The sequence below is a fragment of the Stegodyphus dumicola genome, chromosome X2, assembly GCF_044657685.1.
Source record: "Stegodyphus dumicola isolate Sdum_Otavi_A_Nest chromosome X2, ASM4465768v1".
NCBI classification, from domain to species: Eukaryota; Metazoa; Arthropoda; class Arachnida; order Araneae; family Eresidae; genus Stegodyphus; species Stegodyphus dumicola.
Genome location: NC_140781.1, coordinates 68,904,491 through 68,917,432, shown reverse-complemented (window position 1 = coordinate 68,917,432; position 12,942 = coordinate 68,904,491). Strand labels below are relative to the sequence as shown.

The window sequence follows — 12,942 nt, the reverse complement described above, 5'->3', positions numbered from 1 at the left end:
TTTATGGAATTATGGTTTCTGTGTTTTATGGAATTAATATATATATATATATATATATATTGTTGTGTCTGTACAGGCTTATAATAGATTGATGCACAGAGAACCGATGATTGCTTGATAAAATTTATTTTACTAAAAGAAACAGTTGTCAGTTCTGAAACATTACAAAAACTACTCGTACAGCTCTTCACAGTATCACAGAATACACTCAGTAGTTACAGTTCAAACTGCGAAGAACGTTAAACACAGTGCAGTGCAAAAAAAACATCTAAAGTATGAAGCTAACACAGGTATCTCAATACTCTGAACTCACGCTAAACTAACCAACTCAGAAACTGATGCTTTCTCTGGTCTTATATAGTTTTCCCCAGGCCACCGAGAAGTCTCTAGTATTTTCCATTTCTCGAAATTACTGGAAGGCATACAAGGGCTGAATACAGTTACAGTTGCATACAGAAACACCAGTTACAGTTATAAAGGGACCAGACCAGAATGTTAAGTAGATTTGCTCCTGTATTCTTACTTTTCTGGTAAAGCTTTCAGGGTTGCTACACTACCTGAAAAACCGGAGAAAGTCAGGGAATTCAAAAATTAACTAAAAAAGTCAGGGAAAAATCAGGGAATTTAAATATTTTAATCAAAATCTTTAAAAGTTGGGGAATTTCCTACGGTATTCACCCCAAAAATCAATTTTTACACCAATGTTAGAAGTGATCACTTTTCTTGACAAATTATGTATTGCATGAGCGTCATTCAGGCAACTGATGTAAAGTCAGTTTTCACAGCTCCAATCAGATTGTCTTTTAGAAAGGCAAAGCAAGTTTTCACCAACTTTGGTTTTCAGTAACATCGAGAGATTCGCATCCATATTTTCAGTGCATGTTGAATAAAAGAAAATGCCTTTTCATTCTCATATAAAACAAAGTTGATTCAATTCCAGTATATAGTACAAGCAGGATTTGGCAACGTTATAATGAGCAGTAAACGGGTCACTTTGGTGTTGGAGACAATTTTCAAAATCGTGCCAAGGATGATGTACTGTATACTAGGATTTTCCCACAAAAACTTTTAACTCTTTTTTTATCTTAACACAAATGCCTTATTTGTCATTTTGAAGTAAAATAAAAAAATAGTAAGCAGTCATCTAGGCTAACCATTTAATATAACTAACTATATCCGCCAAAATATTGTTGGTTGTTGTAATTCAATTTTTAAGTAATTAACTTTATTTTAATGTTATTCATATCATTTAATGTTGTTTCTTCCTTTTAAATGCATTTATTATGAGTTAATAATCCTTTCAAATTTTAGGCAATTTTCTCTAACATACTCCTGCAACTAATTCTTGCAGTATGATGACATATCATTACGAAATTTAATGCACATATTTTTTGCTTAATGTATGCTGCTAAATAAATGTAAAATACCTGAATTTGTTTAAAAATATCATTAAGTAGATTTCTTTCTTTCGCTTAGCTGCAAAATATCCCCCAAAAAGACATTTTTTTAATCCAGATTAGGCACATTCTTAATCTTCAGTAGAGAAAACAACTGTGATTATAGTTATAATAGTAATGCTTTAAGAAAGTGATTCATCATATGTGATTTTCAAATTTTTGTGTTTTCAAGTGGTACCATAATTAATTTACCTCTCAGCACAGCAAACGCCATTATGCTGATAGAGTGGAATTTTCTTAAAACACACCTGGTAAACCTGGAAAAGTCAGGGAATTTCCTTCTCCTGTTTGAGTGGTAACCTGAGCTTTGTTTCCTTAGATTTTCTTGTTATGTTATAAAAAAATACTAAATTTCAAATATAATTTCACTAAAATTATTTACATATCTACAAAATTCATAACATTGCCCCTTCCCAAGGACTACACGTCCCAGGCTATGCAATCCTTCGAGAGGAAGCCATACTTTCAACTAAAGAAAATTGGTGCAATACCAAAACAATAGTTTCATAAAACAAATCAAATGCTCTTAATAAATAAATGCGTAAATTTATAAACAAACAGGACCATGGTCTTAATATTCTGTTTTCATTATGTACAGTATGGAGTCTGTGTACTATGGCCATAGTAAGAGGCTATGCTATTGTAATAATATAATGACTTCTGAATCTGAACTACGATGACATACCCCCAATTTAGGACTGTATAAGGACCGTCTCAAGGGGACTGTAGTTTAGAAGAAGTCCTTTCCGTCTAATCAGATTCAACTACCATACCTTGTCACGTTCGTTGAATTGATGTCCTGTAACTTTCTTCTCATACATGTCTTCATCATTTCCATCACCAAGTTGACTCTTTCTCAAGCAAAACTGTGCATCACTACAAACCGTGTCTGGAGATCTTGAATGTAGTTCTCAGGCGATGAACTTGATTTTAAATTTAGTTTAATTTAAATTTAAATATGCTTCAGGACACTTGGTGAAGTAATAAATGATAATATATTTGTTGTCATCAGCAGCTTATGCAGGGATCCATTGCTTCAGTAGAAGCTCTCTTGAAATCTGTGCAAAGTCTTCATTATTCCGAATTGGCCTCCTGTTAGGCTGCTATGTAATAATATATGGGTGGCAGGACTTAACTTTAGATTGGCTTCTTTCATTTTTTAATCATCTTTTTAGGATTTTCTAAATACTTTTCAAAAGTTTTCCCAACGATGATCCAGTATATCAGACGGGCTTCGTAGCGATGACCTCTGAGCATGGTCTCCATGCGGTGGTCGAACATTGCCTGGTGCATTACATAATCCAAACAGCATCACTTTGAACTGCCAGAGTCGTCCTTTCTGGGCCATTAAGGTGTATATCTATTTGTCAATATCCACTCTGTAAATGAAGTGTGGAAATCGCTTCATTCGAGAAAGAGTGTGAAATTATCGTCAGTTCTCAGAAGAGGATAGCTAGCTGCCTTTCTTTGTAACCTATTTGAACCGGTGATAGTGCAAAACCTAGTTGAACCGCTTTTCTTTCTGACTAGGACGATAGGAGAGATGCAAGGACTTGCCAAAAGCTGGATAATGTTGCTTTCTTGCATGTTCTTTAGCAGTTTTTCTACCTCTTTTTGTTTAGCAATCGGTAGATGTCTTGGATGTTGCTTGATTGGTGGATGATTAATCGCCTGCATCAATTTTCAGCTGTGTCAGACAGACTATTTAGATGTACGTCAGAAGATGAGCAGAAGAAATCTTGAATATAAAAATCTGCAGCATTTCTCCCTTCATAGCTGAGTTGGGCATTCTGCAGTTGCAGCATTTCTCCCTTCATCGCTTAGTTGTGCATGCTGCAGTAACTCAAATGTTAGGCTCTCTGAAGGCAGACTGTGGAGAACTATTCGTTTGTTTAATGCAGGTCACTGCAACATGCTGCAACTACTTAGCATTTCTTAATGACTTTAGCCTAATGATATACGTTGGCAAGTCTCACTGGGATGAGAGTCCTCAATAGGTCAGCAAGTGCTGATGCAACTAGTACTTCTTTCGGGCTGTTACAGTTCATAGGATATTATGCCATACCTGAAATTTCTGTTTCCAGCTATGGATTCAGGAAGTAAAACTTATGTTCTTGCTGCTACTGTGATATTGTTTTGAGCTATGATTTAGTGGACAGATTTAAATCTTCATTTTTAATTCCAAACAGGGTTACATCCTCAGAGGCACTATGTAGTTCTTAATTTTTAAAGTCCAAGGAAAAACTAAATTCCCGTAGAAAGTCTAATCCGAGTATGCAGAGGTCGGTAATATTTTCCACATATGCCATGTGATGGTAGATGGCACTTCCAAACATAGCATAATGTTTAATTTTCATTCAATGTTGATTTTATGCTTGGACGCAGTCTGGAGGATACCGCAGGATGCCGTCCAAATGAGTTTACCTTCCAGTTCTTAAGCCAAATCTTTCCAGATGATGGTAAATTTGGCTGCAGTATTAATGGTCATGTTGCAAGAAACTCCATTGATATGTTCCATGATGAAATGTCAGTTACTGTTGCCAATCATTAGAGAAACTAGAAATGCCTTAAAATGGGGCTTCTCATTACGTGGCAGCCTCTGCTTTGCAAGATGGTCACTGTTTTTTTTTCTGCATCCTTGCTGGGAAGTGGTCTGATTTTCTAGCTTTGGTGTTCTACAGTTTATTCGTATGTGACTTTCAGCACTGCAGTTCTGACACTTTAGGCTCAGTATGTTGCCACTCCTGTTCCTCATCAAGGCATTGACCTTTGGTTAAATCTTCTAGATGAGCAGTCAGTTGATCTACTGGCTCCTGAATTTTTAAATTTTGAATGCATGATAACCATATTTTTTTGCAAATGTTATCCTAGTTTGCATTTCTTTCTATATAATTTTTTTAGTTCTGAGTATGTTTATTTAAACAGGTGTGACCAAAATTGTAGTTTAAAACTTGCCCTATTTGACTCATTTACTGAATTAAAGCCAATCATTCTAGTGATATTTACTTGTGTGATCAGCCTCTACAGTGTTTAAAATAAATTTGTAAATAAATGATAAACTTAGTATGTTTGTTTTTTGTGTTGGTATTGCTTCATGTAGTGTCTTGCTTCAATTGCAAAAAAAAATTTATGTAAGAATTTTTGTATAGATGCATGCTCAAAAACTATTTTCCTGATTAATTTTTTCCATCATTCCATATGTATATATGCTCCATTGTTATAGGAGCAGAAACTTGAGTAAAGAATGTGGAATTATAATTTATTGAATGTTTTAGCATTATGCTGTATTAATATTTTTTTTTTTATATTCTGAGTAACGCATCTTTTACTTCAGATTTTTTTTCATTGCTTATTTTTATAGTCTAAATTTCCATTTCATTGCTGAAAATTTTGTATTCATGTGCATACTATTGTAAAAAAATATTTTTTGACTGCTTGATTTTTAAATTTAGTTACCAAAGAACTAGTCAGACTCTGAAGACAGCGACTGAAAGAACGTCATCTGTTCTTGGGTCTTTAGGTGCCAGCATGACTAAAAAGTTGGGAGAAGTGAAGTATGAAATTAAGTTTTTTTTTTTTACTTCTGATATTTAAACATTGATAATTAAAAGTGATCTATATATATATTAGTGTATAAGTGCCGTGTTATGGGTTTTATCGAAGGAGACTAAGTATGTCAGAAAATTATAATCCTCTCTAAGCAGGCCACCATGGTCTGGTTAGAGAGGTAAAATTCAATACTGCTGTTTATATTCTCATAAATAATGATCACAGTAAGGAGATGGTTGTTAATGGCAGAGTTTATTGTATCTTGAATGTGAAGAATAATGATTACAGTTATGCATAATATGCACCGATAAATTTGTGAAAATTGGAATAAAAGTGGAAATGAGAACAGTCATGCTGTAATAAATTTTTTAATCTGACTGATATCATAAAAACTTAATTGATTTAAAACCTTTTAATTTAAAAAAGAACACTAGACCAGCAAAGCAGAGTACTGCTAAGTGAATATTATTGCTCATTTGAAATTGCAAAGTGTTCCACTGTGGAATGGTTGGTATAATGTTTCATGTCTTTACAAATGAGAACATGTGGAATGGACCAAGCTTTTGTAATTATTTTTTGTCTTTCAAAAATATGTTATCCCCCCAAAAAATAAACTCAGCTATTAAGATAATATGGTTGTTATCCTGACAGTTGATCAGTGTTTTGTCATAAAATGGCTTCACACTTTGCTTGGACATGTTCCATAATGATGTCTTGTTGGGGACTAGCCTTTTTTTACTGCTTCCCCCTCCACAGTTTCAACTTTGAGTAACTGTTCCTGTATATTTTACAATGAATTCTTTCCTGTATCGCTGGAATCCTTTCATGAAGATGAATAAAATATAGCACAGAAAAATTAATTTTCCTTAAAAGAGTCAACATTTAAATTTCTGACGACTTATTGCCAGTAATTAACAGCATGGCTGATGGGAGCTATGGGGACAGGTGAAATGCAGCTAATTCTTCCTTGCATAGCTCCTCAGATTCCAGAATATAGAGGACCTTAATTTTGTCTCATTTGCTTGAAAACCCTACTGCACTTGAATGGTGCATGCTTTTAAAAAAGATAAAATTATGTTACATTTAATGCACTTTAGATAAAATTATACATAAATATGTTACTGTCTAAAATATTAAGGGTCTAGTCTAGACCCTCTAGTCCACAGATGGCATGTGATTGATATATATATATATATATATATATTTACGATTGATTAACTTGTTTACTTATATCTTTGATTATATATATATAATGTTGTACTTTTGGCGAAAGATGAAAACCATTCATGTTTAGTCATGGCCAAAAAAACTTCTGCATAGATGACTGGACATAATGGCATAGTGGATGATTGGATAGAATTTTAGAAGAAGCACGACCAGCTTGATAGTTGAGCATCATTTATTCTTGAATGACGAATTTCTTCACACATAACTGGTAGAAGACTAGGGGTGCTAAGCACTAAACTAAAAGACACAATTTCAGATATGCAAATGCATTTTAATTAATAGCAAATATCTAGCAGAGGCTGAGCGACACTCTGTCAGCAGGCAGCCGAAAAGAGAGGGAGACTACACAGTTATTAGTTATTTATAGTACTAGGTGTACAGCTGAGCTGTGATTGGTTAATTTTAGGTTGTTATGTAACATGGAAGGATCTTGAATTTGGGAGAACAGATGAATTTAGAGAAACACCATCAAATCTAAAATACTTATTTTTGAGGTTGCCAATTATTTTTAAAGCGGCCGTCGTGGTTAGTTATATCTTACATATTTATACACACACACATGTGTCTGTGTGTGTATGTATGTATGGAACTAGGCAAAATTTAACTTAATTTTGGTTTTACAGGAAAAATATACAATTCAAAGAAGACTGTCACAGGTTCCTCAAAATGCATAAGTTTTTCTGTGAGACCAACATTAGTCTTGGGTTGAATTTTGTCTAATTTTAAATTTCAAAGTAACATGCCTCTTTTCCTTTTAGTCTGTAATATGCTTTGAATATTTAGAGTAGTATGTAAAGATTAACATAAATTTATATATATTTATTTCTTAGAAATTCATCTACTTTCCGTTCATTTGAAGAAAGAATGGGGTCTGCCTATACGAATGTTCGAGTAAGTTTATTTTAAAACTGTTTTTATAAGATATTGAGATTTTTATATTTCATGTTACTATAATAAATTAATTTTTACAGTCTCGTATGGGGACACCTCGGAGCACCAGTCTGTACAACTTTGAAGATGCAGTAAATGCCTCAGAGAGGCGAGGCACTGCCTCATCGGCTAGCACTCCAATAATTCCAGAGAAGAGTCCTATCCCATAAATCTATTTTTGCTCTTGTTGTATATAAACGTAGAATCATCTGTAGTTTCAATTTCTGCCATATTTTATTTATAATTTGGTAAATTTGATTTAATCATGTTATGTTTGTGTTTATGTTTTAAAACTGTTGAAAATAAAAATTAATGCTATTAATCAGTGGTGCCATAACACAAAAAAAAAAAAATTGCATACTACATTTATATGTATGAAAACATATGGGGGAAAATAAGCTATTATGCTGAAACATTCTTTTATTACACATGGTTTATATAAAATGTATAAATTTTTGTGGTTTGTTTTTAAATTGTAGCTAATTATTTTATTCTATGGGGTTTCACAATTCTTTTTTATTGCTATGAAATACCTACATTGCATTCTGTCTATTTCTGATATATACTTACTAAATATAGGGCTAATTAATATATATATATGTAATACAGAGTTTCATAAAATGCAAAGTGGTTTCATTCACTCTAATCTACTTGCACTTTGAATCAGTAATAGTTCATCAGTTCATAAGTAGACTTTTACTACCTTTAGAATTCTTATGTTTGTCAAAAATGATATGCTGATTTGTTCTATTTCTTTATGTATTGCATTGTGATAACTGATTGAACCATAGTTTGTTAATGTCAGGAAATATCTGAGAATCGTAAAAATTGATGAATACCTTAAATGTAAAATAAATCATCTACATTCTTATTGTACTTTTCTGAGTTTAGTTTGTTATCGCATAAAGTGGATCCAGAAATTTTAATGGAGACTAGTCTAGTTTAAGGTAGAAGCTAAACAGAATGCTGTAATAAGATACTGAATTATATTGCTCAAGACCTTTCTTAGAATTTCAGCATTGTGAGTAAGAATTTGTTCAAACATAAATTGCATGAAATATAAGTAGGCTTGAATAATAAATATGTAAGAAAAATGGAAGCATTCTGTGAGATTTGTTGTATTTATTTAACATAATGCAAAATCTTTTAACTAATCATAAAATTCAGTAGTAGGGAAAAATTATTGATTATAATGAAAAATATTTCTGTTTGCTTACAGATATATATAGTAAAGCACATTTTGAGGCGATTGGTAGTTCTTTTCAGAATGTATAATTTAGAACACTTTGATGTTATATATTTTGTACTGTAAATTTTGTAGTTTGTTATTGAAGTATAAACATTTGTGAGTTAAATATGTATACCAGCAAAATAAACAAATTTTCACTGTCTTTTGATTTCTAAAATTTGAGTAATTCAGATGCTTCTGTACTTTGTTGTTAATTTCTCTCTTCTGTGACATTTCAGTTGTCTAATCATGTGCCAATAATTATTATTTTAGAAAATTGTTTATAATGTAATAAAGTAATCAGCATTATGCATTACTGCCATAAAATTTTAATTTGAAATAAAATGAGATTTCTAATTTTTATTTCAAAAACGTTATAAAGTTTTTTAAAATCTAGAATCATTTGGAGAGTAGCTAGCTATATTTGGTATTGATTCATACACATCACTGCATCTCTGTAATCTTGCATTTCAAGATGAAAATTGTATTAAAAATGTTGGTGGATTATAAATATTAACAACTTTACAGTGATGTTAAAAATAAATGTTTTGTATTTCATTAAAACAAATGATAGTGTAATGTTTCTTTTGAGTCACTACATGGTTCTTTCAAACTATTAACTTTGTGCTGCTAGATGTTATTGGAATTTGCACCTTTCCCAGATGATGAAATCTATTTCTGAATTTATCCGTCCTAATTTGTTTCAGTGGATATGCTTAAGTACTACTGCCATGTGAAAATGAAATACAAGTGTCAAGAAGTCAGGTCCAACAATATGTTAAATTTAATAGTTAAATTACATTGACTTCCTTTTTTAAAAATAAATCTGAGCTTTCTGAGGACTAAAAGAATGCTTTCCGAATTCCTATTTAACACTCTGAATGGGTTAAGTTTCTCTAGTTGAAATTATATTATATCAAATTACAGGTGTATAAAATAGCTGTGTGTAGAATTCTTTGTGTAATAGACATTTTTTTTTTGGCAAAAAAATCCTCTCAATAGTACAAAATGCTTAGGATTACCTTTCTGTGGAAAACTTGATCCTTAGTCCTCTGAAATGTTGCAGATGAACAGAAACCCAAAGGATATTACATCAGGATAAAAGGTGTTACTGCTAAAAGTAATATCTTAATCAAATCAGCATCCATTTTTCAGTACTTTTACAAGGTAATGGTGCTTCTGCAGGTGTTTGCTCTAAGCTCATTTCCCTCCCCCCTCCGATTAGGCAGATGACCGTCATGTGGTTTACCATACTCAGATAACCTTCTAGTAGAATACTGTTATGCATCTTCTTTTTATGGTAGACATAGGCTTTCCCTCCCAAAGTCCTGCTATGCTGCTGTAGTTTTGACTACCAGCATTCAAACTGAATTATAATTTAGAGCAGCAAGAATCACTAATGAATAGCTAAGTTTACTGCTTTATTTTTTAACTATTAAAATGAGGTGCTATTTTGAATAACAATAGCAATAGAATCAAAATTCAAAAGCAAATAATGATGAATAACTACTTGTTGTCATTCAGCATATTAAATATTAATATTAACAAAACATTAATTTTACAAAATAATTAAACACATGCAAAAATGTAAAATACTTAAAGTTAAAAATAATTAGTACTCATTCAGTAACTGAGCCACTACATTAGTCTCTCCACCAGTAACTAAGTTGCATTACAAAAGTGGAGAAATAGGGAGTGACTAGTGTTGCAGTGTTAAACCACTGTCAGAATTTAGATACAATCCTAAAATCTCATAAGTAAACATAGTTCTACGTGTACGAGAATGTTTTTGATCCACTTAATTTGAGTTATGTTTTTGATCCACTTAATTTGAGTTATGTTTTTGATCCACTTAATTTGAGTTGTGCAATTTGTTGGGGTTAGGTTTTGTCAACTGAGAATTCCCCTGCACTAAAATATAAGCTGGTTTCAAGCGATCAAGAGGTATATTGAAATGTTTTCTTTCTATGCTAATAGTAAAATATTTATCTTTGCCATCAATGACAGTGAATGGTCCATCATAAGGACGTTTCAGAGGTTCTTGTTACCCGATCTGTTGTTCGCTGAAATACATAACAACATTTTTAGATTTTATTTACAAATATCTGCTGCAATGACTGAAGGTATTAACAAAAGTCTCTGATGCTGTCTGGATACTTGGCTTGTTGAAAAATTCTCCAGAAAGTCTGAGACTCTGGCCATAAACTACATGTATAAATGAATAATTTGTATCCCCTACCAACAGTACTTTTGGTTTGCATAATTTGTATGCAAACCAAAAGTACTGTTGGTAGTGTATCAGTCCAAGACAGGTTGTTGGGAGCTTTTGATCCTGTTTTTAATTTTCTGTGAAGGCACTCGACTTTGCCATTACACAAGGGGTGGCAAGCATTAGTATGTTGTAAATTGATGCCACAGATATTGGATGAAGCTCGTAATATGTCATATTTAAATTGGGATCCATGATTTTAGTGAGTTTGTTTGGTGTTCTGAAATGCACAATCCAGTTGTAAAAAGCTCTTGCTACAGTATCAGCTGAAATGTTATCTAAAGGAGTTGCCTTCATCCATTTCAAAAATCTGTCAATGCAAGTAGGAAAATAAATATTCCCTTTGGATGTAGGAAGTGGTCCTATGAGATCGATATGAATTACAAAAAAATCTTCCTGGTGGCACTTGAAACTCACATAATTTTGTTTTGGCATGCCAGCTGATTTTAGTTCTTTGCCAAGGAATGCAGATTCGTGTCCACAATTGTATATCTTTCCTCATGTCTGGCTAACTGAGTTTTGATGTCATTATTTTTTTAGTCGACTTTATTCCGGCATGTGATAAACCGTTAATTTGTTTAAAGACTTGTTTTCTGAAAGCTTGAGGAATAGTTTTAGGTGTTGTTATCAGACTACAGGTTTTCCCCAAAGGTAGACAACATTGTTTTAAATTTAAGGAAAAAGTGGTTTGAAAACTTCTTGAATCTGTTCATCAGCTATTGTATCATAATCTATTGATGAAATTTTATTAAACCTACATAATGTATTGGATGCAATATTTTCTCACCTTTTACATGTTTGATATTGGTTGAAAACTAGGAGGTATAATGATGTTGGCACACTTATCTAAGTGCTGCTTTTTCAAGTTTTTGATGAAAGGCGAATATTAAGGATTTGTACTTTGGTTCATGAATTGCTTCTGGTTGTATGTTGTTGTTGGTAATGGCTTGAAGTCTTTTTGGTAAAGGACTGGAACTCGTATATAGGTGTATTTAGGTACCTAAAAACTCGATTTGTTGAACAGCGAACACAGATTTTGAAAAATTTATTCTTAAACCAAAGGTATTTAATCTTTTGAAAACTAATTTAAGATGATTTTCATGTTCAAGTACTGGGTGCAGTAAGTATATAGTCTAAATAGGAGAAAACGAATTCTAATCTTCTAAAGACTGTGGGAATAATTCTTAGGAATGTTGCAGGAGCATTTTTAACAGTAAATCATTACATTAAATGTGTAAAAACAGAAAGGAGTGGGGACAGCTGTTTTACATTTGTTTTCTTCTGCAATAGAATTTGAGAGCTTTGAATAAATCAGTTTTAGAGAAAATATTTGTGCCTTTTAAAATATGAAAATCTTCAATCCGAGCAATTTGACATCGATCAGGTATCATCAGCTTAATTGTGTTAGTGTAGTTAATACGCCAATGTGCGTTAAAGTGCTATGGGTTTGCCATATCAGTCTCTCTGGAATAGGATGGTCTGGTGAAACTATAAAACAAGTAAAGTTCTATGGATCTTAACAGATTGAGTCTTGTCTTAGCCTTCAGAATTCCATTTTCAATGTACAGCTGTATTGTATTATAGTCCTCACGTAATTCAGAAGGCCATTCAGACTAAATCATTTTTATTGGAGTGTTTACTGCCCTTTCTGTATCCTCACATGAAACCTCATCTTTCAGCTTCTTAGAGTGTGCCTTGATGTTGTTACAAAATCTGAAAACATGCAATCATGTGGAAAATTCTTTCGTAGCTTGAAAAACAAAAATCTTTCGCTAAATTTCTTTTCCTTCTTGGTAACTAGATTTGTGACAACTGTCTTGCGTCGTTCCAGAAGTGCTTGTTCTGGAACAGGTAATTGTGATATTTGCCAAGACTCTTCCCTTCTTTACAACCAGATTGGATCCTCTCGCCATTGGTTCTGCAGAAGGTCCGACCAGTCACAAATTCGGGTAGGCAAGTCTGCTGGTTTGACTTCCCCATGAACATGTCTCCAACCTTTTACATTGGTGATTTCCCTGATTTCCTTCATTTTATTCCCAATGAATGTGTTCCATAGTTTTGTGTTCATGATCCACAAAACTATCATCGAATCCGCTCAAAAGTATGTCTTCAAAGGAAAATTCAAAACTTTTGACTATTGTCGAACCAATTCTAGTTCCCACAGCAGCTCTGAAGAGCTCTTGTTACAGAATTGTCGGCCTCTTAACAGAAGCTGTTATAGCGCATGCCAAAATCATTGAGATTTCTCCCTTTTCTTTTCACCGTGGAATAGTACAGCAAGC

At 32.9% G+C, this 12,942-nt stretch overlaps 1 protein-coding gene across 4 annotated transcripts in view; it reads left to right on the top strand.

The window, feature by feature from the left end:
- LOC118191761 (uncharacterized) overlaps window positions 1-8,959 on the top strand; it is a 72,187-nt gene extending 63,228 nt beyond the window's left edge. For all 4 annotated transcript variants that reach the window (XM_085809790.1, XM_085809791.1, XM_085809789.1 and 1 more), the window contains 3 exons: window positions 4,910-5,011; window positions 7,064-7,124; window positions 7,205-8,959. In XM_085809790.1, the coding sequence (XP_085665916.1) occupies window positions 4,910-5,011; window positions 7,064-7,124; window positions 7,205-7,333 (292 nt within the window). In that variant the 3' untranslated portion in view covers window positions 7,334-8,959. The remainder of the gene's footprint in view (window positions 1-4,909; window positions 5,012-7,063; window positions 7,125-7,204) is intronic.
- The last annotated feature ends 3,983 nt before the right edge of the window (window positions 8,960-12,942 follow it).